Raw genomic sequence first — 22,266 nt, 5'->3', positions numbered from 1 at the left:
TCCACGCTCCTTCCGAGGGCCCTAATGCATCCATCTGCCGAGCTCAAAGGCTGAACCTCATCAGTGAATATAGCTGTTCACATACCACTTGGCTGAAAAGCCCTCATGCCTGGTGGTGCTAAACACCATCACCTGCTTCTCAGTTTGGGAAGGAGGCGACAACGATTTAACGACTCCAGAGCAAGCCCTTTGCAGCTTCCATGGGTACCAGGCAGCCCAGCTGCCCACCAGATCCAGCTCAGTGGGGGCCTTGGGAGGGAAGTGAAGGCAGGATGGGTCCTGTCATAGAACCATGGAATGGTTTGGGTTGGAAGGGACCTTAAAGATCACCCAGTGCCACCCCCTGCCCTGGGCAGGGACACCTCCCACCAGACCAGGTTGCTCCAAGCCCCCTCCAACCTTCCCTTGAACCCCTTCAGGGATGGGGCAGCCACAGCTTCTCTGGGCAACCTGTTCCAGTGCCTCACCACCCTCACAGCAAAGAATTTCTTCCTAATATGTCATCTAAATCTCCCCTCTTTCAGTTTAAAACTGGTACCCCTTGTCCTGTGGCTCCACTCCCTGATAGAATCCCTCCCTTAGTCACTTGTAGAGAGCAGACAATAAACAAAGCAGGGAAGTCTCCTAATATTTTTATTGTTCCTTAGATAACTGTGGATAGTACAAAGTTTTCCTCTTAAAAAAAATTAATTACTTTCACACTTCCATAAACAGGGCTTCCCGTGGGAATCTGACGCCACAGAATTTCCACAGAAGCTATTTCCAACCACCATAATGCTATGTAGATAGTATAACAGTAAGAGAATATTCTTGTAATTATCAACATGAAATTGGTTATCTGTGTATAAGGGTGAACACTGATCTTTTTTTTTCTTTTTAGAAACAAAACCATCATTTATTAATCCAAACTACATCATTGCATTTACAACATTCATTGCATAAACTGGACATACAAAGTTTTGCCACCTCTGGTAAATAACAGACATACATTATACAATATATTTGCTGAATACATAAGTTCAAACAATATGGGTACAACAACTTGTTCATAATACATACTTAAACCATCGTGTTTAATAGTTACTAAGACACAGATCCATGAGCTACTTCGGGTCTCAGCACAGTTAATCTAAGTGACAAGAACACAGTTGAGAGACAGTAGCTGCAATGGAAGGCGAAGAAAAACTAACCTGTGATAGGTCTTGTTCAGACAGCGAGAACTCCTCACGGGTCAGCTTGTTCTGCTTAGAAATACAAATCACACATCCATCACAGCTGACCGGGATGTCGGGAAAAATGTCCATGCAACCCACAGACAGAAGAGAGCGAGTCTCCCAAGGATAAACTTTCAACAGTCATTGCCTTACTTCTTTAGGATGTACTCTAGGTTTGCTATCGGAACAGAAACAAAACAAAACCCCAAACTTAAGTGGTTCTTTAAGTGCAGTTCCAGCTGCAAGTACATGGTTACTCATGAGTCTATAACACAGGGCCAGACTTCTAGAAATGTAGAGGTAATGCTGATCTGTCAGGTTTATGCTGAATAATCCTCCATGATGTTGGTCTTAATTTTGGCAGCTGTTTATATATTTACTTATTTAAAGTGTGTTTCCTTGATATTAGTTTGTGGTCTTTTTTAAATTCATTTCTCCCTTTTTTCCCTTTTTTTTTTTTCCCTCTAAATCAGTTTCTAAACAAGGATGGACTACAACTCGTCAGACCTGATGACGTGGAAGAGGGTGACATTGTAAAGTATTTGGTGCCCGTTGTTCCAGGCATAGAGGGCCCGATCCTTGGGGTTGTAGTCCAACATGGAAATGTGCGAGTACTTGTTTTGGAAGGGGATGTCGATGTACTCGTAGGTGGAGGCGTTGGTCTGGTAGGCATAGTGGACCTTGGTGCCTCCTGAGTAGCCGTTGGTGACGTAGAGGGTGCCGCAGATGATGAAGGCCTCCCCGGCGCTGCGTTTTGGGTAGCTGGTGTTCCAGGTCTGGAGGCTCTGCAGGGTGTTGGGGTCCAACTTGCTGATGACGATGTTGCCCGCGTTCTGGTTGGTGGCGTAGACGGCCCACAGCCCGTTCTCATCCACCATGAGGTCAATGTCCGAGTGGCCACCCCAGGCGTAGTGGTACATGTTGTTGTAGCCGGCATAATCCAGGCTGCGTGTCTTGAGAATGGTCTCTGTTTTCAAGTCAAACCTGATAATTATGTGGCTTTGGTATTTATTGAAATAGATAGAGCCATTGTAGACCACTTGACCGGTGCCCGACCACGGGTGAGGGAGACGGTGAGAGGTAAAATTGTCAGTATTCATGAAATCTGCCATGGATTTATATTCACGGACGAAGCGGTTGTTGTGGTAGCTGTCCATGTACCAGACCTGGGCGAGCAACAGAAACACGTGGGGTTAGAAAACAGCAGAGACCCAGCTGAGCCCTTCACACATCATCCTAGAAACTGAGCTGGGAGTGAAATCCAGAGCAAGGAATCCAACCCGCTGGAAAATGATGTGTTCCAATACCTGCTACCTATGCCCAGAAATAAACCCAATTTTTGGACCCCCAAATCAGCCAAGAAATCAATTGAACAGCAAAGATTTCCTGGGGGGTAACCTGCTATTTCTGCAGGAACCTGGGACCTGAAGAGGTTCCCTGGGAGCGCTGTGTGATGGACATTGTCCTTCCAGAGGGCAATTACCATCTTTTCCCCTGGCTAAACCCAGCACATTATGTTGATGCTGCTTATGTTTCCCGTAAGCCCTGTCATGGTAGCACTCGGTGAATGACAGCAGCTGCTGCACAGAACTCCATTAATTTGGCATGCAGAAGTGAGGGATGCAATCGCTCATTGTCAAAGAAATTCAGGCAAAGTCCATATTGGTTTTAAAATCACACACTTCTGCATCAAAAGCTGAAACCAAGGCCGCTAAAATATGAGAGACAAAGACATCAAAATCTCGCTATCGGTGGATGGGGGAGAGGTTTCAGATCATCATTTAAGTGCTACTTCACTAGGGACACTGTCTAGACTCCGTAAAAAAAAAAGCTTTTGTCATATGAAACCAATTCGGAGGCAAATGACAAAGCTGTGCAGTTAATACCAAGGAGAAATATCCATCCAGTGAGTGACATTCCATATGCAGTTGCTGCCTAAAAATAAGATAGCTGCTTTCTCTGGAAACTCTTCAGGAAAGAGGAAAAAAGTAAATTAAAATAGCAAGAGGGAAGCCTTTAAGGGCGCAGATTTGGGTAACGCTGTAGTGCAAACTTCTTGTGCTAAATCTGATGGTACTGTCTCTGCAATATGGTTGTCCCTGGGGTCCCTCAGGAGAGAAGACACACGTTTCCACATGGTGTGTGCACATAAACTGCTTTTGGCTGCTGGATTTGCAAGGCTGAGCAAAAACTTTGTGGGGAACTTCAAGCCCTCCATCGTGACCTCCCTGGGAACACTGCAGAGGTGGAGAACGGACGTGTGGCAGATGGCCCTGACCTTCACACCTCCACTGTGGGCTTGAGGGTGGCTGCAAAAGCACCAGGGAAAAACACGTCCCTGTGTCCAAGACAGAGAAGAGCCTGCAGCCTGGGAAAGCTTTTGCCGTCAGACCTGGTGCTGGAGAGCATTCCTCACCTAATTAAATGCCCACCTTCAACTAAACCAGCTGGGGAAATTACAAAAAAAACAAAAACCAAACCCCAGAAAAACAATTGTCTCTGTGCTGCTCCCATTTCACTCTTTGGTATTAAAAAATTACAGATGCCAATGCATTGTGGTCAGTTTTTAGAGAGACAAAGAGAAGCCCAGAAGAGCAGAACGCCACAGCATCACGCTGGGGCTGCAAGGTGCCAGGACCCACCAGCATTTGGAGCTTTGGAGCAGCAGAGCTTGATGGAGAGCACCGTCCCATCACACCGGCTGGCTTTGAGCAACCTCCTCCTGCCCATCCCCGTCAATCCACTCACTGCCTCACCCTGGGCTGCTCCCGCGGGACCCCCAGTTTCCCCCAGTTGTGTTCAGTGATTTCATGACACAAACAAATGACCACCCAAACCACCAAACACCTCCTGGGGCTTGGTGACATAAGGTGCGTATGATAAACTGGCCATCTCTCCCCATCCTGTTCCCCACTCTGCTGGGCAGCTCATTAAGTTCACTTAATTGTGTGTTTCTAATAAAATTCACAGTAGATTTATGTATTATATACACATCCACACTTGTGAAGCTTGAGCTACCGTCCAGAGAAAACTGGTTGTCTACTCTCACGACAAAAATACACTGCAGAAAAAGGCAAGGGTAATAAAAATATTAAAAAATACTGGTTTGAGACAAAACTCTCTGAAGATATGGAAAGATCTTTAGCATTTGATCAACCAGCTTCAGCTGCAACAGACCTGACTCTTCCCTCACAGATGTATAAATCATCTTAGCGCCAAGGGATGCAGCAAACACAGCCTGAAGGGGACAAATCTGTCCCCTCTCTTGAGCAAAACAAGATGTGATGTGGGTAAAGACTTCTCATCTCACTCCATGATTAAGATCTTATTGGGGCTACAGGTGAAATTTTGTTTAACAACTGTAGAATACGGAGGTGGTGTATTGGGAAACCAGTGCCAACCAGTTGGCTGCTGGAGGGAAAGAGCCTGACATCTCAAGTCACTGCAGCTTCATTGCTGCACATCCATGGGCCAGTGGAGTCACCCCCAGGGATGGCTTCTCCGGAGCATCCCTCATCCTCTCTCAGCTACAGAAAACTGATCACGGGGCAAAACTCTCAAAATAGCTGCCACGATACAGCCCTTGCTGGTGCCTTCGTCCTTTGATGAAGGATGCTGCATGCAGGAGGGAATTACCACACAGCCAAGCTCTGTGGTTTTTGTTTTGTTTTGCTGCCTGCAAATCCTCAGCAAACACTTGAGATATTTTCCATTCCATCAGTCATGGGAAGCCTGGATTGATTTTCAGCCAGTTATTGGCCTCCTACCTCCTTGGGATCAAAATTGAATGGTCTGAATGGAAAAAAAAAAAAAGACCAAAACAAAGCAAAACAAATCTCTCTCTGGCTGCAGTCAGTTAATTCCTCACAACAAGGATGGAGGACAAATGCAGTCGGATGAAGTTACTGGAGGCACTGGCAGTAGAAGAGCAGCAAGGACTGGGACCACAGACCCCTCTGCTCAGCCCCAGATCCCTCCTGGCCCCCAAACCCAGATGAGAAACCCAATATTTGAATTTTCCCTACAGAGCTTGAGTTGGAACTTCTGAGATCATGCACGCTCACTGCAGTGAGCTTCACCTGCCCTGCTCAGCCCCCTCCTCATCCTCCCTCCCTGCGGGATCCTCCGCCCCCTCCCGCTGCAGAGGAGCTCAGCAGAGCCCCCTGAGATGAATTAGAACCTTCCCCAGGTTTCACAGGGCTTTGGTGCTTGCATGTAATGGGTCTTCAGAGACCTCAGCCGCGTGGGTGGAGGTGGGAACCCAGGAACGACGCTGTCGCGGTCTTACCTTGTTCTCTCCCTCGGGAGCGAGAGGGTCCGTCATCCACGATCCGAACCTGGACCCCGAGGTTTTAATTGTGATCGGGTCACTTATTCCCGTCAGCTTGCCACAAGCTGAAAGAGAGTGCAAGGCTGGTGAGCACCCCATCACACCCCCACCACCTCCTGTGGCCGTGGGGCTTCGCCAGCCAGCCCTGACGCCCCGATGAGGGGCACCAGAGCCAGCCACCACCCACACCGCTCTCCCCCCCGCTGATGGGCAGCTCTGGTTTTCTTTAATTAGAGGTAATTAGGCCGGGGAACAACTGTCGGCTGCTTTTGTTTGTTTTGTGCCTCTTAATAACAATTCTCCTTATCACGCTGCCCCCAAGAAAACAAGCTTGGAACAGAAAATGAGCAGAGTGAGCCGGGGTCGAGCAGCCAGGTGGAGGAATTAGCTGAGCAGCTCTGCTCGTTTCTGCTGTAACAGAGAGGGTGCAGCCAAGATAAAAAGACAGACGTGTCTACTCCAGCCCTGCTGGAAAAGTGCATTTGTTACAGGTTATGCAAAACAAAAAAAAAAAAAAAAAAAAAGACAAAGTGGGAAATTATATGCAATATAAATCTCTTCCTTGCAAAAAACATTTACTGGCTTCTACCAGCCACCAGACACTAATGAATTCACCAACCTCCAGCTCCGGGAGAGGAACCCAACCACGGCAGGAGGTGGGGTGTCCCAAGGGTCCCCTGGGAGCCCCCCCGGGAATCCTGCCCAGACTCAGCACCACCACGACAGGGACCTGCACCCGTGCAGCGCTACCAGCTAGGTTTTAAAGCATATTTAGGAGCTCCACACTGTTCATTTCATGCCATTGATTCCATGTCAACACATTTGCAAGCCCAGCTAAGTGCCTGGCTGTGTTTTTAAGCCCTGAACACCAGATGAAGCAGTGGCAACTCTCTCCCCAACTCCCTGCACTGGCAGCTTGTCCCCTTCCATGGTTGTTTCCCCTGACACTGAACCCAGCATCCCCCCAGGGCTGGGGATGCAGCTGAGAGCCCACAGAGGTGCTGCTGAAACCCGTGTGGAGCTCTGCCAGCCCAGGACAAGGTCCTTCTGCTCAAAATCACTGACTAGAATCAGAGAATCATAGAATAGTTTGGGTTGGAAAGGACCTTTAAAGACCACTGAGTCCAACTTGCCTGAGTACAGACATTTTCAACTAGATCAGGTTGCTCAGATCTTTGTCCAACCTGACCTGGAATGTTTCCAGCACGTACACTCTGCAATATCTCTGAGCTGCCTCTCTCCTTAGTCTGGTCTCACCTGCCCTGTATATTCCTGACTACGGCCATGGGACACATCCACCTACCTCAGCTCTGAGCAAAGGGGTCACCTTAGCCCAGGGCATAAAATTGATGAAGATATTCTTGATATGCACCAGCATGACATGGGCAGAGGGAGCATCCTTCTTCCCACAGCCTTCAGACAACAAACAGATAAAGAGAGATCCCACCAAGAAGCAGAGAGCTTCTCTGGCCTCACTGAGACACGAGGTCTGGAATTTGCCTGATGCATTCAAACCCTCTCAGCTCAGGAGAGCAAGGTATCGACAAAGGGATGCAACGGGTTAAAATAATAAATCCTTAATGTCTTGCAAATTCCCCTTGCAGAGGACCAGCCTTCCTCTAATCACAGATCTGCTCAGCGCTGCCTTCTGTTATCGCAGCCCTACATTGCTGTCACTTTATCTCCTTCCTTCCATTTCCCTGGAGAGAAAGGTTGTATAAAAGCCCATTGATTAAAAAAAAAAGGTAAAAAAACAGAAAAGCAGCAGCAGCTGATAAGGGTAAACCAGTGTTGTTTGCAAGTGTTGAGGCTGCATCACATACACATTTAGCTGGAGGCACATTCACAACAGCTCTTCAGCAATGCAAAAGGGTTGCTCTTACACAGGGCAAAGTATTTTCTTTCTTGGTGTAAATCTATCAAAGGCCTTCAGATGCTGGGGGGAAAGTTTAAAATGGATCCTTTAAGGCCCTTAGTGAGCTGGCTCCCTGCACGTCTCATGGGTTTTCTACCCAGGGATGGACAACTACAGCCTCTGTGACCCTCATTCATCTGTTCCTCATGAGACCCGAGCCATGCTCCAAACACCATCAGGTTTTTCCCCATTTCTGTGGGGCTGGCAATCAGTAAAAGCAGGAAGATTTACTCTACTGGGGGTAGAGGGGACTCTTGTCATCTACTGCTTCCCTTGGACATGTCACAGCTTTACTCAGAGCAGCAGCTCACAAGACAGGATTCTTGTGACTCCCTCCACTCCAGCCCAAAGCAGCAGCTCCAAAGCACCCACCAGTCTCACCAGTGCTCTCCTCTGTGGGTGAGGAGCTGAGCGTGGGGTGGTGGGTTGGGAGCAGAGCTGGGGAGGGAGCCCAAGACACCCAAGTCCTCCCTTAATCAGACCCTACTGACTCTCACAGGGGAGTTTTTAAGCCCTGGCTGTGATTCCCTGAAAGCTGCTGCTTGATTGCCCAGAAAAGCCTCCCTGCAGCCCTGAGCAGCCCAGCACCCATGGGTGCTGAGCCTTCCACAGCAAAACTGCTCTCCTGTTGGGATGGCAGGAGCGTGGGACACTGGGGGCATTTCAAGCCACTCAGGGACAAAGGTACAAGAGGAGAATATCACCTGGTGCTCATCCCTGAGCCCACGACACAGAGGAAGCCCATGAGAAGCCCCTTTTGGGACATGCTCAGAGGATCTGTTTTCACTCCAGTTTCCCCAGCACTATTCAGGCTCCTGGCCCGTGGGGACCGGTGTGTCCCTGTTCCTAGAAAACAGCCCAAATCAGCCTCTTCCCGAGCGACCCTCCAGGCTCACCCAGCCAACCGCCTCCGACCTCGGCAGAGCAGCACTGAAACACCACCTCCACGCACACAGCCCCTTCCTCCAGCCACACGAGGAATTTTCCAGCAGGAGAAGACACACTTTCCTCCAGCCAGTTAAACCGACTGCTACCATCCTCCCAGGACACTAACACCCCCGCTCCATATTTCTCCTAAAGCCCAGCCCACAAGTGATGGTTAGCGGCTCAGCAGCAATTCATCCACCAACGCAACCACCACGTTGACACCAGCACCATCTCCTCCTGGACTCAGTAGTTCTGCTGGGGCTCCTTCTTCTACAGCCCAGTGCCCTCCCTGCTGGGGCTTCCCAGGAAACCGAGGGCTGATCCCTATCCCACATCCCGGTCCCAGCCCTCCCCAGTGGGAATGGGGCTCCAGTGGTTGGGTTGTGCCCTGCCCTCGCTTCTATCCCCTATCCGGGAGCCCCCTCCATCCCAAAATCCAGCTGGGACAGGATGGCAGGGCTCTGTCCCCGTCTCTGCACTAGGATTGTGGGCTGGGATTTTGTGGAAGAGTCGGGGGAAGCTCATTCTATCAGGCAAACAGGAGCTGGCAGGGCACAGCCGAGTGAAATTCCCCCTCGAATCAAGAAGTGACAACCTCTCCGTTCCTCCAAGGCTCCTCTCTTAGGAACATTAATGGAAACGTTAAAATCCCTGTATAAATAGTGATCTTTAAGAGTGTAAACAGAATAACAGATTGAACGTGCCATCATTGATTTTTTTTTTTTTCCCTTCACACACATGCCAGGGTCAGGAAGCGTTTTCACTATTGATCCATCAATAACGCTTAGGAAGCCCAAAATGCAAAACAGGACCTTGTATAAGGAAAACGCTGCTGCCCTGTGGAGCATCAGTGCTTCCCGGGGGATGGGGAGAGGAGAACCAGGTGGGAACAGAGCACATCCCCTCCCCTTCCCTCCTCCCCTGGTGACTGCAGCAGGTCCCTGGTCCCATCCTGGGAGCTCTAAGCTGCACCCCGAGCTCTGGGAAGCGAACACCCACTGGGTGAGCGGCGTTGCTGGCCCACACAGGAGCAAATCTAAGCCGAAACATGCCACTTGAAACGTCAGTGAATCCCTCTGAGCAGGTAATTTGCAGCAAACAGCAATCCTCAGCAACCAGGCAGCAAAGTGCCTGGAAGGTTGTTATCCGAATTTAACTCAATTAACTACCATTTTCACTGGTTTACACTCCGGAGCGATAAACAACATTGGAAATTCAATCCGTGCTGTTTGCTGTTAAGTGACCAAATAAATCACCCTCCTGGGCGAGGAGGAAACGCTCCCGGGCGAACCCTTGTGAGACACTCAGCCTCCTCCTCCATGAGCACCCAGGGGTGCTGCAACACCCCGAGGCAGAGAAGCTGCCCTGACCCCCACGGTCACAGAGAGAAGAGGAGAAAGAAGGGGCACAGCCAAAAAGCCCAAATAAAACCTTGGAAAAATTGAAAAAATAAACCCCAAAAGTTTCTAGAAGATGTTGCCTGCAAGAGCTGGCCATCAGTCTTACCTGAGCTACTGGGTGGATGTCCCAGCTGGAGGACCTGAGCATGAGGGGGAATGCAATGAGCCAGGACCTGGCCCAGAGCAGAAGGAGCTAAGGGTCTAGGAGCTCTCCAAAATCTTTTTTTGGAGGCCTGAATGGTTTGTGAGTTACTTCCTAAAGTCAGCCCAGGGTCTGTGGGAGGATCATCACAGCTTCCCTGGCTCTGGTAGGTCATCCTGGGCTGGGCAGCTCCACCAAGGACAGCTGGAGAGGACCAGGATGGTTTTGTTTAAACAACCATCCCTGGGAAAAGCACTTCTACAGCCCAGACTTGAATCCAGGGTCCTGCTGCTGTTCCCTCTCCCTATCACACACAGCTCTTCCTCATCTTCAAGAGATGGGCTGAAGACTACGGATGAAGCCAGCGGATCCCTCCCTCTCATCTCACCCGTCTCTGCCTTTGGCAGAGGAGGAATGAGAAAAGCCATTCCCAGGACAGAGCTGTCCTGTGCTGGGGGTGTGGGGCTGCCGGGGGGGAGTGTGTGCAATGTGACCTTGGTCAACCAGATGCTCCTGGACCTGTTCTCCACCCTTTCTTATCTTACCCACCACAGGACTGTCATTCCCGAGATGTCCATATGGTCCCCAGGAGGTAACTCTCCAGGTATTAGGTATTGCTAACACAGAAAGCACCGAGTCATTACAATCTCAATCATTTCTGGCCCCATTAAGCTCTCGGGGTGAAATCCCAGTGGGTGAGGACATCCCTGTCATCCCCCAAACCCTGCTGCCTTCCCGAAGACTAGCACAGGAGAGGAGAGGAACCACAGAAAGTGATGGCACAACTCGCCTCAGCCCCTCCTGCCCCCCAACCAAACCTGGGCACAGCAGTGCTCGTTAATAAATGAGAAATCAGGCCCTGCCCTGGGGGGGGAGGGATGGGGGGGTGATACCTACTGCCTGGGCAGCCCCGGGGGGAACCTCACTGCACGCTCCTACTTGTGAGCATCCAGGTTTACACGGAAATTCACTCTCCCAGATTTCCAGCCAGAGGCAGCTGGTGAGGGATGTGGGAAGGGAGAGGGAAATACAGGGGAGGGAGCTGCTCGTGGAGGCATCTAGAAACAAACAAAAGCAATCCCACCAGCAGAGAGAGGAGAGAAACAAAGCGTTACCTTGGCCAAGGGTATAAAGTGCTCAGAAGAGATCTGATCCGCCGTGAAGTTACCTGAGAGTGTAATTTCATGTGTGCTACCAAAACAGACTGCAGAGCAGTTAATGTGTTTAGATTATCTCAATTGCTTAACGAGAAAGTCAATAATGTAAGTAGAAATTAAATCAAGCCAGAGCGAGGCCAACAAACCGGGGGGAGATCCCCCGCCGCCGCGGGGGGCAGTGCCCTCCTTCCCCCCTTCTCCACCCCCAGTTTGGGGTCAGACCCTGGGGTTTAGCTCCGGCTGTGTCTCCCCACAACGGACCCACCGGCTTTGGTTAATTAATACTCTCCGAACGAGATTCCAGATGAATCTCTGGGGTTTTTAGCACCGCTGGTTACTTGGCCTGATGGATGGAAAGGGGGGGGCTCCCTGGGGGAAGGGGAGACCCCAGTTCTTTGGGGAAGGGGAGAGCTGGGGAGGGTTGCCATCCTGCGCACGGCATCGTCCGGACCAAACCGCGAACCCGCCCCGTCATGCTCTTCTCAAGGGGGGATTTTGCAAGATGCAAAAGGGAAGGGGAAACAAAAAAAAAAACCACAAAAAAACCCCAAAAACCCAAAAGGGAAACCGAGTCACAGCCCACACACACACACACACACCTCCAAGGGGTGTGCAGAGACCTTTGCTGCTGCGCCAGGTCCAGCCAGGATGCGGGATCGGCCACGGATGCAGAAGCAAAAGGGGTGCATGTGTTTGCTTTGCATAAGCGATATTTGCCCGGGGGCAACACAGGCAGCATTTCCCTGCATTTCACCCACTTTTCGCCACCCGCTTATGCAAACACTGCAAAAAAGTCACATGCCCAGCCCAGGGCCCGATCCTGAAGCATTTACACCTTGAGGAACATCGGTCACGGGAGTAATCCTCAGCAGGACTGCTCCTGGGATTAATGTTACTCAGAGCATAAATATTTACAGGATCAAACCCGGCTGTGCCAGCTCATCCCTTTCCAACCAGGCCAGGCCCGGGGAGGGGGCGGGGGGAGATGTCCAGCCTTAGCATCTCTGCCTCCAGACGGGATGGGTGGTTTGACATCGATGGTGTTTAGCCAGTGCCACCATGTTGGTCTGAGCCTACCTAATTTTTGCATGCATGCACGAAGCCTTTCTTCAAGATTTGACACTCTGTTCTGAAGCTCTTCGTAGTCATAGGCGCCAATCTCTTCCTGGAGTTCGTTTAGAACTGACGTCAGATTCTGGACCTCCTCTTTAAACTGCAATACCAATTTGGCATCGGCTTTGTACTCTTCCAACACTGGTATCAAAGGCCTAAGTTCCTCCATTTTCGCTTTTATTGCCTGCAAGGTTAAAATAAGCTTGGTTCAGTGCTATGCGTGCAAAAATCTGCAACACTCTGCCTTGACCTGGTTGCTTCCTACGTGAGTGCAATGTTCATAGCCCACAATTATTATCATTAAAATTATTTTAATTATTATTTTTGGTCCAAATGATGTATTGGAAAGAACATATTAAACAGGCTGCAGAACACCAAAATATTTGGGAAAGGCCTTTATTTGTCATTTTTAGAATGCAACATCTTAGGGTTACATGCTTCAGATCACATACACAAAGAGTTCTTTTTTTTTTTTTTTCTTTCCAAAAAATAAAATAAAATAAGATATATATGCATTGACAAGGGTTTCAAACTATTCATGAAATGCATCTACAATTGCATGCAAAGGAAGATCTCGGTTGTGTGGTTCAAGGTTCCTTAGTGAGATATGGTGCTAATTTGGAAAATAATCAAAAAAATAAATGCATGGTGCAAAATGCTCTGTGGCCCTCTTTTCATGGTTACATGGGAGTGAACTGCTTCTTCAGTCACTGCAGCATTGAAAAAACTTGCTTTTAAGTTAGCCCTGTAAGCAAGAAAATGAAATACTGTTGAGGATCTAGCTCACTAACCTGCCTTATATAGATAGCCATTCATAGACAAATAACTCTTACGGAACTAAAGAGAAAAAAAACCAAAAAACAAAATAAAAAAGAAAACAAAACACAAGAGCTCCAAACCACTCACATTTTAATGCTGGCATTAGCAGAAACAAAATGCTGTGGCTGTTATTTAAAATGGTGCTTTGGCAGCAAATTAGACAAAAAATTCCTTACTGTTTTTAGGCATGCTCTAAAGAACATAAAAATCAAAGCTGTTATCAAATTTCTTTTGCAGAAACAAAGTTTTTTTTTTTTTTTAATTATTATTTTTAAATTCAATGAAGGCCTCGTTTAAAGGCACGGTATGCAGCATTTTGTTGAAGATGCTTTGCTCCAGCAGCTAATGAGTAAGACATAAATATGCATGCACCTACCCGTTAATGAAGCATGTGAGTATACACCGTATACCTGGTGCTGCTTAAACTATCACACAGTGGCCAAGGGCTGTGACATCTGGCTGCTGCTGCTGCTGCTGAAGCAGCTCGGGGGTGATGGGGATCAGAAATTGGTCCTCAGCCTCATTTCTTCCCTTCCCATCTCCCCTCCTATTTAAGTCAAGAAGCTTTCCCTCCTGCTGTTTTGCAGGAACGTGGGGAATATATTTGTTTTCTGATTTACTTGCACTTCCCGGTGCAAGCTCCCAGGCAGGCAATGGGGAGGATTAAACTCATTGAATGGAGGGAATAAAAGAAAAAAAAAAAAAGAAAAAAAAAAAAAGAAACTCATGCTTAAATCAGAAAGATGATCCTCACATCCAGATCACGGAGCTAAATTTAGGGTCCTGCGGTAACCAGAGATAGGGGGTGGAGGAGGTGGAGTTGGTGAAAAGTTTTAAGAACCTTCTTCCCAGCTTTTTATGATGTAATCTCGCTATTTCAGTATTTAATTTATCAATTCAAAGCTCCTGCTTTAAAACACCAGCCAGCTGGGCAGCTGCCTGAAAACGAGGAAGGGAATCAGCTGGGTGGCTGAGCCGAAACATCCCCAGATTTCACTAGAATTCCTGTCAATTTGTTTTTTCTATCTATTATTAATCCAAAGCATTACTAAAATTTAAGATTCCAAATATTGCTGACAGCCTCTTTTTTGGCAATTTCATTTGTTCTCAGTCGTGTTCTTGAAAGTTTGACCACTGCTCTCAACGACAGCTTCATTTAAAAGGCTGAGATCTTCACTTCTCATTGGTGTGACACCAGGACAAAACGGGTCTAATCCATCAGAAGGTGCTGGCGCTGCTGCCAACAACATTATTTCTAAATTGGACGTTTGTGCATCCTTGAGATGTGCAGTTTGCCAGCCCGAGGACAGCTGCAATAGTATTTTGGGTGTTTTTTTTTTGGGAGGGGTTTGATTTGTTTGATGGATTGCCCTGATGCTACAACCAGCCCCAGGAGGGCAGTGGTTTGGTGCCAGCCTCTGGGGTTTGCCACATTCTGCAGAAATGGGAATGGAGCCCCAGCTCCTGCTGTTTCTCAAGAAAATTGGGTTCTGGGCACGGTGTGGGGAAGGGTTGCCTGGCCCAGGAGGGAAATTTGGGTGGCCCTGACCTCAGCTGCCCCGGGGTCTCCCCTCTCATGGAGCAATCCTACCCTGCCCTGGTTGGGCCACCCAAGGAGGTTCATGGCGGAGATTTACGCTTTTACCCTATAGAAAAATGTACTGTGGCCAAGGATGTGATGCCACAACCCAGATCTGGCCATGCTTTGGACAGGATGGAACTCATGGGTGGCAACGACCAGTTAAACAGCTACGTGAGCTTCTGGGGAGCAGGGCCACCCCACGAAATCCCTGGCCACGGCTTCGTTAGTGGTTTGGAGAGAGGACATACCTTAAACTGCCTCGCCAGGTGCTGCTTGTGGCTTTCTTCCACTTGCTTAAATTTGGATTCCAGTCCCCTCATCTGGTTTTCCATCTTCTCGACGTACTGTAGGTCTCTCTGGGTCCGCCTGTCCAACACCTCTATCGACTGGGACATGTTTTGCACCTGTCAAACGAGAAGGGACTCGTTAAGAAGGTGCTTCCCCCACTCACACCCCGACGCCGGACGCTGACCTTGTCCTCCACAGCCAGCAAAGCTAAAGGGTAATCAGCCTGTGCATTATTTACCGGTTAATCAAGAGTATTACGTCCCTCGTGCTCTAAAACAGAGCAAATTGGTTTCATAAACATTTATTCTGCCGCGCTGCGGAGAATAATTTAACAATCACACATGCAAATAAGGGTTGTAGTCAAGGCTAAAAGGCGTCACTCTCGATGGCCTCTCTGAGAGGCTGGGGTGGCACCTGCCACCGCTCGAGGAGAGGCTCTTAAGCAGAGCAGAAGCACATCTGACTACCAGAAAGGCTTCTGCCGAGGTGCACATTATCACTTCTCCACGCACGCAAGTGACACTTACTGATTGCCTGAGTGCAAACTTTACTCCCAGCCAGTAAAACCTTCATTATCCCAACAGCCCGACTGTTTATACAGCAGCTGCCACAACAAACCCAGCTGCAAGAGAGGGCATCCCGGAGCTGGAAAGTGCTGTAGGGGGGGGGGGGCTGAGGTGTGTGTTGTCCTGGCCCCCCCCGGGTCCCTCCCTGCTCGGGAGGATGCGCCGCGTCGGCATCTTTTCTTGGTGCCGCATCCCCGGGCAGCGCCCATCTGGCCCCGCCGAAGGGATGATGCAAGAAGGGTTGGCTGGGCTCATGGTGAGAAAAAAAATAAGAGAGCTGCTGGCACTGAAGGTGTAAGGAGAGGAAGGGAAACGCTAGCAAGGCTGACCTGGTTTTGAAGGCTGGCTGCCATCCGATTTCTTAAGATATTCCCTTCTCCCATCTCTGAGAGGGGAAACGAAGCTCTGGCTCAAGCAGGCACCTCAGCACCTGTTTAGCATTAAGCAGTGGGTGTAATTTGCATGAAGTCTTTGCATCCGGGACGGTGGTGGTGTTCGTAGCAGGGTTGGTACCTCAGAGCCTCCTGCCCCAGCCATGCGACTGTCGGCACCGGGAGGGATGAGGCCTGTCTGCTGCGTCAGGGCCCCCGCTCACAGCATCCCGGGCCAAGTCTCCTCAGCTGTGGGTGTCTGAGCCAAAAACCCAAACCCCAGCCAGTACCGTCCCCGCAGATCCGCTCCCAAACACATCCCACAGCCTGTCCATGCTGCCATATCTTCTCCTGTCTCCGTCCGTCCTCGCCAAAGCCAGGGCAAGGAGGGAGAAGGAATGGTGCAAGCCCAACGTTGCCTCCAGCAAATGACACTGGGGCTGCTGTGACTTACCTCGAGTGACAGCGCGAGGTGGGGATGGTGGGGACACCCCCACGGCAGCCGGGTCTCGGGGGGCTACTTGCTGAAACCAGCATAGGTCAAAGGCCCAACTTTGGCGGCTGCATCTCCGAAGGGATCAAAACGCCCATTGCTCATGCACGATGACAAGAAGACTATTACAGGGAACTATTAAAAATGTATGGACAACCTGTATTTCAAAGGCCAACAGCCAGGAAACATTTTGTACAACCAGTAAAACCGCTCCGGGGGGGTCTCGTGGTCTCCCTCTGCAAAGGTGAAGCTATTTTCAGTCTCCGAGTCCCAACACATCACCCAGAGAGGAACCAGCACCCATCCTGACAGCCACCAAGGGCCTGCTCGGGGAGGTGTGAGGAGCAGGGAAGGGCAGAACAAGACCCTCTTGGTTGGAAGAAGAAAAGAGCAAACCTGAGCTCCCATTTAGCTGTGCCTCCCCCAGGGTACCTGAGCTCTCAGCGGACACGGTTGGGTGCTAATTTACCTGGGCTGGATGTGGAGGAGTTTGAAGACCTCTCTCCACCCTGAGGCAGGAGAAGTGAAGTCTTGGACAAGTATGACTGGTCCGCAGATATTTTTGACTCTGATAATACAGTCTATGCTGTACGTACACAGCAGGGTTGTTCCAATGGGTTGGAACAGGAATGACTTCTAGGGATCGTACCAAGTTGATCTTATTTTTTCCACTAATGCTTGCCCCCAATTAAAGGCCAAGCTGCAAGTAATTAGAAAAGAGCATTTCTGTAATGATGTGCTGCTATGTGACCCTGCAGGGGCTGAGCAAGGCTACAGGGGTGGGGTCCTTATGCTGCCTCTTGGATGGTGGGGAGGGAGAGCCAGACTCCGCTAGGAAATGAATCAGAGCATCTCGCTCAGGCTCCTGCTCTGAATCACCGCTGGAGGAGTCTGCCTCTCCCCTGACTGCAGAGGAAAGCAGCCTCCTCACATGTCTCTAAACCCAGACGCCTAAAATTAGCTGCTGTGCTATTTTGGGGAATTGGTTTTACAAGCCCAGACTCTTGCTATTTGTTGCCCATATTGTTTTCAACCGGGCAAGATCCTGGCCAGACTTGTAAAAAGTCAGCCTCCATCCTTCCTGATCTCTGCGTGCTTCACCAGCTGAAGATCTACTTGTTTTCCTTCATTAGCATATTAAGCCCTTGATCCAGCAAAGTACTTTGGCACATGATTAGATTTCAATGAGACTGTTCGTAGCTTAAACTTAAGCATGTACATAAGTGCTCTAATGAACCGAGACTGAAGGATACTGTCTCTCAAATTCCCTCAGCTTCATCCATTAACCACCATCCTCAAACATCAGCTAAAATGCTTTTTGCCTCCATCGGCAGAGCACGCGCTCTCAACGTGAAACCTCATTTTCCATCAAGCTAATGGGAGAGAGATACCTGCGATTGTCTTGGGGAAAAGAGTTAATTTTAGCATTTGAAATAGAAAATTGATGCAAACGAGATTTCCAGCGCTGTTCTTGTCACCTTCTTTGACACAGAGTTGTTTCAGAACTAAACCAGAGTAACAGAGAATCAATATTGGCCTGATGACCCTACTGAGATTTATACAGCCAAAGCCATGGTTTAAACCCTGCTCAGGCTTCCCTGTGGATCAGCCTTGGAAAGGGATGTTCTAAGATCATCTTTGGGGTTTGAACTGGGATGAATCTTCAGCTTTGGGAAGCTGGACAAACTGGTGGAGCAATAGCATGAGGCATCTTAAGGGAGATTTTCATGGTCTACAGGAAGAATTAGCAGAGATGGACTCAGCCGATGGAGCAGGACATGAGAAGTTCACCTCCTAAGGTCTGTAGAAGGCAAAGCGAAGGCTGAGAAGAGATGTCACTGTCCTCCCTACACACACCTCGGAGTGAATATCAAAGGAACAGAAAGAACTGTTTAATCTGGAAATCAGTGCTGGCAAAGAGTAAGAACTGGCAGGAAACCAAAAATGGTTTAACCATCAGAGGAGGAAGTCCTCCCGGATAACAGGGCCAGAAAAAAAAAAAAAAAAATCCGTTTGAAGATAAAACATAATCTGTTTATGAACAGGATTTAGGTGATGTCTTGGTCTGGATTCAGTCCAGGATCTGGACTCAGCACCTGACACATATAAGGCTGGAAGGACTCCGTGTGCTCCAGCCAAAGATGAGCTCAGACACCTCGGTGGCAAACCACGGGCTGAACAGTTTGTGCGGTGGCGAGCGGCCCTGGCTCCCCTCCCCTCCCTCAGCTCCTTCAGCTGACGGGGTGCCCAGGATTCACTTGCAAACAGCATGAACTGCAGTTCCTCTGCGTGTGCCTGTGCCCATGTGTTTGAGGGTAGACGGGGTCTTGGCAGCTTTGAGCCTCCAAGTACATTCTGCTGCTGAAGCCTCCGCGCAGAGATTTTCAGGGAAGATGCTGTAATCAGTTTGTGTCCCCACACACACACAAATGCAGCTTATGCGTAAAAGCAACACCTTATTATTTCCATAGCTGACTGTCAGGTGTTCTCCTTTGAAAATCCAAACCCAATTACCTCTTTGACACATTAGGCTTCTTCATCTGCTGGCAGAGAGAAACCGGGAGCTGGGAGTTTTCCCCCCCCATCACAAAGCTCGAGTTAAAATGTCAGATGGGGGAAGGAATTTTTGGGGTTTGCAATCCTTCCCGGGAAGCTGGAAGCTCTTCCCTGCGGTTGCATTTTCCTACAAGGGATTATCACTTCAGCCTTCCTCAAGATCAGATGGCTGGCACTAAGAGCCTGCTCTTTATTTTGGGGGTTTCGTGGAGGTTAGCGGAGGGGTGAGACGCAGGCAGATCAGCAGGCAGGTAACAAATCCCCAGAACACACGCCTTGAAATACCCCTCCTCCCTCCCTTTACCCATTGGCAGCCGCAGAGCTGCATAAGGGGGAAAAAAAGAAAAAAAAAAAAATATAAATAAATCACTGAGCGCTTACACCCTCCGCACGGGAACTGATGTTAGCCCAGGTCTCCTGTGCCCAGCTCCCCCCCCTCCATTAGCAGAGGGCATTGGGTCAAATCCTGCTTGTTTAATGCACAGGAGCAGTTCTGGGAACACCACGGCTCTCAGACGCCCGTGTCAGCTGCTAATACACCCCGTGCTGCCTCTCAGGCAAATGTGCTGCTGGACCCAGAGCTGCTACTGCTCAGAGCAATAAAAGCTGGAGTGGGATTATTTTTAGAAGCCTCCGACATACCAAAAGAAGTGTTTTAGGGCTAAATGTTTCCCGCCTCACTTTATTGTCCTTATCGCATAGAAAAAAATCAGTTAAGTGTAGGTTTAATATTATTATGAGTGACTAATACATCGACTTCCCAACAGCAGCAGGATGAAAATTGTTTTGCCATGCACCACCCATGCCAACATAGCATTAGGGCATGAGGGATAATTACATATCCAGCACAGGAGTCCACTTCTATTTTAAAGAGGAGAGCACCGTTTCACATGAAACAGCATTTCTTCAATGAAATCTATTATCTGGAAAATTTCTTGTTATCAGGAATGTTTCCCTAATGAGATTCTTTGATCTCTTCGGACAGCAGACTATTAAAAACTAATCAAGTGGATGTCAACATTAGAAAGAAAACCACTAACTGTCATTTCTGCGCTATTTGATGTTGACAGCTTGTACTGTTTCTCTCGACCTTTTTAATATCAGCTTGGCTAGGAATGCACGGGCTTTGGGCTTTTAATTCTATCTTCTCTCATCTTGTTGAGCCTCATCCTTTGAAACCGCTTGTGTTAACATAATGAAAAAGAACGAGTAAATGACATCATATTTTTTCTTTAATTTTTTTTTTTTTCCTCTTTCTCCAGCAATGTGGTTCAATATTTTTGCTCTGATCTCAGCAGTTTTAACCTGGCCTTAGGCCACAGTCTCTTTTTCCTCTGTGCCCTCAGAAAGGCATCAGAGATTTACCTCCCGACTGCGGCGTGGGGACAGCTATGGCACGGGAGGGCTGGCCAAGGGGTCTGTCTTCCCTGGAAACCAAGGCTCAGCCCAGCTCACTCCAGTTTTTACCCCCAACATCATGCCAAACCAAACCACCTCTCCCAGACCATTACCTTTTCTAATAGTTGTCTCAGCTGCTTTGTCCTGGCATCACGCGAGCACATCGTCTGTTGAGGTGCCACCACTGTGCATATACAACGTCCCTCGCTATCCTGGGCAGAGCTGTAGACCTGCCAGCTTTCCTCTGGGTTGGTAGGCAACACCTAATTAACACAGGGAAAGAGGGGTTAAGTAAACGGGGTTGGGGGGAAGGCAGGGCAGGGGGGTGGGAGGTGATGGGGGCTGAGGGAAGGAAGCAGGATGGAGGTGGCAGATACCGGAGCCGCGCTGGAAGCGGAGGGAGGCTCCTCTGAAGGGCCCAGCTGGCAAAATTCACTTGTGATGCAAAAATATGGATTGGGGACATATAAAAGAAGGGTCTGAAAAGGAGAGTGAGAGCTGAAGCGAGAAGGAAACAGGAGTGGGGACGTGTGGACACGAGGAGAGCCACGGAGCAGCGAGGGCTGGAGGGAGCTGTAAGGCACGGAGCGTATCGGGGTGGGGAACCCGCTGCCCAAAGCACTTGTCTTCTCCTTGACAGCGTGAGAAGGATGTCCCCGAGCCACCAGTGAGGACGGGGTGCCCTGGCTGAGAGCTGAGCAGCAGTCAACGTGCCTCTGCAGAGCTCGCCCAGATCCGGCAGCAGGAAAATCAGCGCTTCTGAGTAAACGGACACCAGGAATTCTGTTTCTCCTCTCCTCTGGCAGACTCTCCTGGGGAGGAGGAGGTCCACCAGACAACCATCTCCCTCCAAAGGTTCTGTGGGTCCCCGGGCAGGGGAAGCCTGGTGCCCAGCCCTGCCAAGCACGCCGGCAAAGAGGGGATGTGGTCCAGAGGGTCCATCAGTGCCTCCATCTGAGCTTCCAGGACACACCATGGAAAGGGAGCCCAACCACAAACACAGCACGTTCCCCAGCCCCCCCTCCTGCCCCTTGTGCTCTCCCAACCTCTCTGATCTTAATTTTCCTTTGATCTCCCAGTACTTTGCAAAATACATTATTTAATCACAATTCGGCCTCCCATCACTTTGAAGGTACCACCGTTTTGCCAACCAGAAGGGAAATGTTCTTCCTACTATTTCGAGCTATTACAAATAACCTTGCAAACACCCACGGTGACAGGCACACACAGAGAGAGACGGCTGGGCGGACAGACCAAAAATTGGATTCTCTAGCTAAAACAACCGAAAAAAAAAACCAAAACCCTAATAATAAATGAGTCTCATAATCCCCGGTAATACTGGAAAAAAAAATAATAAATCTCAGTTTCATTCACAATCAGCAGAACCACTACATGAACCAGCAGAGCTGGAATAGGTGAGCTCTTTTGGAAGGCACAAGCATGCAGCCTGGAGGCAAAAGGTGCCCATTTTTTTCCCTGCTAAGGGGAGACAGAAGGATTGGATTTCTCAGCCATTTCCAAAGTGGCAAGACCAGGCACAGTAGCAGTCCCCCCCCCTGCAATCCCCCCCCAGCACCCAGGAAACATACGGCACCACCAGCACCACCATAAACCGCAACTTCTCCTCTGCATTTTCCATCCCATTAAGGACCATTGATTCAAGGCAGGGAAGCGAAATGAGATCCCTGCGGGACCCGCTGTCCCAACCTGCTTCCCCCAGCCCCGAGGGAAACTTTGCCACCCTTTTTGGCTGAAGACATAGCGGGGTGGGGGGGGGGACACCCGGGTCACCCCCAGCCCGGGGCTAGTGATGGCTAAACCCCAGTGAAAGAGAAGAAAAGAGGTGCTCCCCTCATCGCCACCCCAATTCCCCATCTCCTGCCAGCCCCCCCGGCCCCACACCGCCCTGACCCCGCTCCTGGGGGGGGATGCACTTTGCAAGGGATGCTCCCCCCTCCATCACCCGGAGTTTTGGGGGGGGCGGCCCTGCATCTC

General features: G+C 49.5%; 1 protein-coding gene across 1 annotated transcript; it reads right to left on the bottom strand.

Moving 5' to 3' along the window:
• Positions 1–616: 616 nt before the first annotated feature.
• Positions 617–20,557, bottom strand: OLFM1 (olfactomedin 1). Its single transcript, XM_014942917.1, has 5 exons — positions 20,385–20,557; positions 14,848–15,003; positions 12,163–12,382; positions 5,503–5,609; positions 617–2,380 (listed from the first exon to the last, which is right to left on the bottom strand). The coding sequence occupies exons 1-5, from the start codon at positions 20,433–20,435 to the stop codon at positions 1,706–1,708; spliced, it is 1,209 nt and encodes a 402-aa protein (XP_014798403.1). The 5' UTR covers positions 20,436–20,557; the 3' UTR covers positions 617–1,705.
• Between the last annotated feature and the right edge of the window lie 1,709 nt (positions 20,558–22,266).

Source organism: Calidris pugnax, unplaced genomic scaffold, assembly GCF_001431845.1.
Source record: "Calidris pugnax isolate Ruff unplaced genomic scaffold, ASM143184v1 scaffold102, whole genome shotgun sequence".
NCBI classification, from domain to species: domain Eukaryota; kingdom Metazoa; phylum Chordata; class Aves; order Charadriiformes; family Scolopacidae; genus Calidris; species Calidris pugnax.
This window is presented reverse-complemented; position numbering and strand designations above follow the sequence as displayed.

Bases quoted from the DNA above. Each gene is read 5' to 3' on its own strand.
- OLFM1 (XM_014942917.1), bottom strand. From the start codon at position 20,435: ATGTGCTCGCGTGATGCCAGGACAAAGCAGCTGAGACAACTATTAGAA. The intron at 15,004-20,384 runs GTAATGGTCTGG...CTCGTTTGACAG, and splicing joins TGAGACAACTATTAGAAAAG to GTGCAAAACATGTCCCAGTC. The intron at 5,610-12,162 runs GTAGGCTCAGAC...ACTCTCTTTCAG, and splicing joins TGCATGCATGCAAAAATTAG to CTTGTGGCAAGCTGACGGGA.